This window comes from Salvelinus sp. IW2-2015, unplaced genomic scaffold (assembly GCF_002910315.2).
Source record: "Salvelinus sp. IW2-2015 unplaced genomic scaffold, ASM291031v2 Un_scaffold1808, whole genome shotgun sequence".
NCBI lineage: Eukaryota > Metazoa > Chordata > Actinopteri > Salmoniformes > Salmonidae > Salvelinus > Salvelinus sp. IW2-2015.
This window is the reverse complement of record NW_019943181.1, coordinates 100,301-102,389: the sequence shown is the minus strand read 5'-3', so window position 1 is coordinate 102,389 and position 2,089 is coordinate 100,301. Positions and strand designations below refer to the sequence as shown.

At 47.1% G+C, this 2,089-nt stretch overlaps 1 protein-coding gene across 1 annotated transcript in view; it reads right to left on the bottom strand.

Moving 5' to 3' along the window:
* The window catches only part of LOC112072046 (regulating synaptic membrane exocytosis protein 3-like), a 41,197-nt gene that overhangs the window by 15,912 nt on the left and 23,196 nt on the right, over positions 1 to 2,089 (bottom strand). Inside the window, exons 2-3 of the mRNA XM_070439626.1 lie at positions 1,585 to 1,724; positions 568 to 680 (exon numbers count right to left, since the gene is read on the bottom strand). Of these exons, the coding sequence (XP_070295727.1) occupies positions 568 to 680; positions 1,585 to 1,724 (253 nt within the window). The remainder of the gene's footprint in view (positions 1 to 567; positions 681 to 1,584; positions 1,725 to 2,089) is intronic.

Genomic DNA, 2,089 nt, shown 5'->3' with positions numbered 1-2,089 from the left:
TAAGTAAACGCCATCTCCTTAGTCATTCACCATCTGGTATCTAATGTAGAGCCATCCCCATATTTATACACCATCTGGTATCTAATGTAGACCATCCCCATATTCATACACCATCTGGTATCTAATGTAGAGCCATCCCCATATTCATACACCATCTGGTATCTAATGTAGAGCCATCCCCATATTCATACACCATCTGGTATCTAATGTAGAGTCATCCCTGTATTCATACACCATCTGGTATCTAATGTAGAGCCATCCCCATATTCATACACCGCCTGGTATCTAATGTAGAGCCATCTCCATATTCATACACCATCTGGTATCTAATGTAGAGCCATCCCCATATTCATACACCCTCTGGTATCTAATGTAGAGCCATCCCCATATTCATACACCATCTGGTATCTAATGTAGAGCCATCTCCATATTCATACACCGCCTGGTATCTGACGATCAGCAAACACAGAGGGGGGAGGAGCTATAGTAATTGCGTCTTGGCATATATTATATTATCACATCACAGAAGCTATTTTCAGACAGAGAGACTCCAATGATTTGACTTACCCATGGAGGGTGTGGCTAATGTCTGTCGGCCTACGATCTGGGCGGGGCCTAGTCCATCCAGGAAGTCACTAAACTGGCTCTCTGGACCCATGCGAGTAGGGGGGAAGATAAACCTAGAGAGAMAAAGAGAGAGAGAAAGGAATAGAATGAGTGATGGATGGACGGATGGTGGTTTAATGACATGTAGCAGTAGGGTAGCTGGAGACAGTGAGGACGACAACATGGACTGAACCACAGCTGTAGGGGTCCAGAGTTGGTCCTCTGTGTACAGGAGACAGTGAGGACGACAACATGGACTGAACCACAGCTGTAGCGGTCCAGAGTTGGTCCTCTGGGTACAGGAGACAGTGAGGACGACAACATGGACTGAACCACAGCTGTAGGGGTCCAGAGGTGGTCCTCTGGGTACAGGAGACAGTGAGGACGACAACATGGACTGAACCACAGCTGTAGCGGTCCAGAGTTGGTCCTCTGTGAGACAGTGAGGACGACAACATGGACTGAACCACAGCTGTAGGGGTCCAGAGTTGGTCCTCTGGGTACAGGAGACAGTGAGGACGACAACATGGACTGAACCACAGCTGTAGCGGTCCAGAGTTGGTCCTCTGTGAGACAGTGAGGACTACAACATGGACTGAACCACAGCTGTAGGGGTCCAGAGCAGAGTTGGTCCTTGGGTACAGGAGACAGTGAGGACTACACATGGACTGAACCAACGCTGTAGGGGTCCAGAGGTGGTCCTCTGGCTACAGGAGACAGTGAGGACTACAAACTGGACTGAACCATCGCTGTAGGGTCCAGAGGTGGTCCTCTGGGTACAGGAGACAGTGAGGACTACAACATGGACTGAACATCGCTGTAGGGGTCCAGAGGTGGTCCTCTGGCTACAGGAGACAGTGAGGACTACAACATGGACTGAACCATCGCTGTAGGGGTCCAGAGGTGGTCTGCTGGGTACAGGCAGTACAGCGCTCACGTACAGCAGTTACAGAACTAGTAATAATATGAATAACGTACGTTCCGTCAGAGCTGTTGGAGTTGGTGCTACCGTCCGTGGACTCCTTGCTGCCCTGTCGCGTGACCCGGTTCCTCATCTCCACAGCGATACCCGTCTCCGTGCTCCGCCGGATCGTACCGCGCAGCTTTTCACTCGTTCTCTTGGAGATAAGAGGTCAGAGGTCAAGGGTTAAAAGTTAAAGGTTAGGGGTTCAAGGACCGCTTAAGACCGTTCTGAAGACTTCTAGTAACTATATCGGACACTGAGTCACTTTATTATCTCTATATTCTCTCTTTATTCTCTCTTTATTCTCTCTATATTCTAACTATATTCTCTCTATATTCTCTCTTTATTCTCTCTATATCCTCTCTATATTCTCTCTATAATCTCTCTTTATTCTCTCTATATTCTAACTATATTCTAACTATATTCTCTCTTCATTCTCTCTTCAATCTCTCTTCAATCTCTCTTTTTCTCTCTTTATTCTCCCTATATTCTAACTATATTCTCTCTATATCTCCTTTA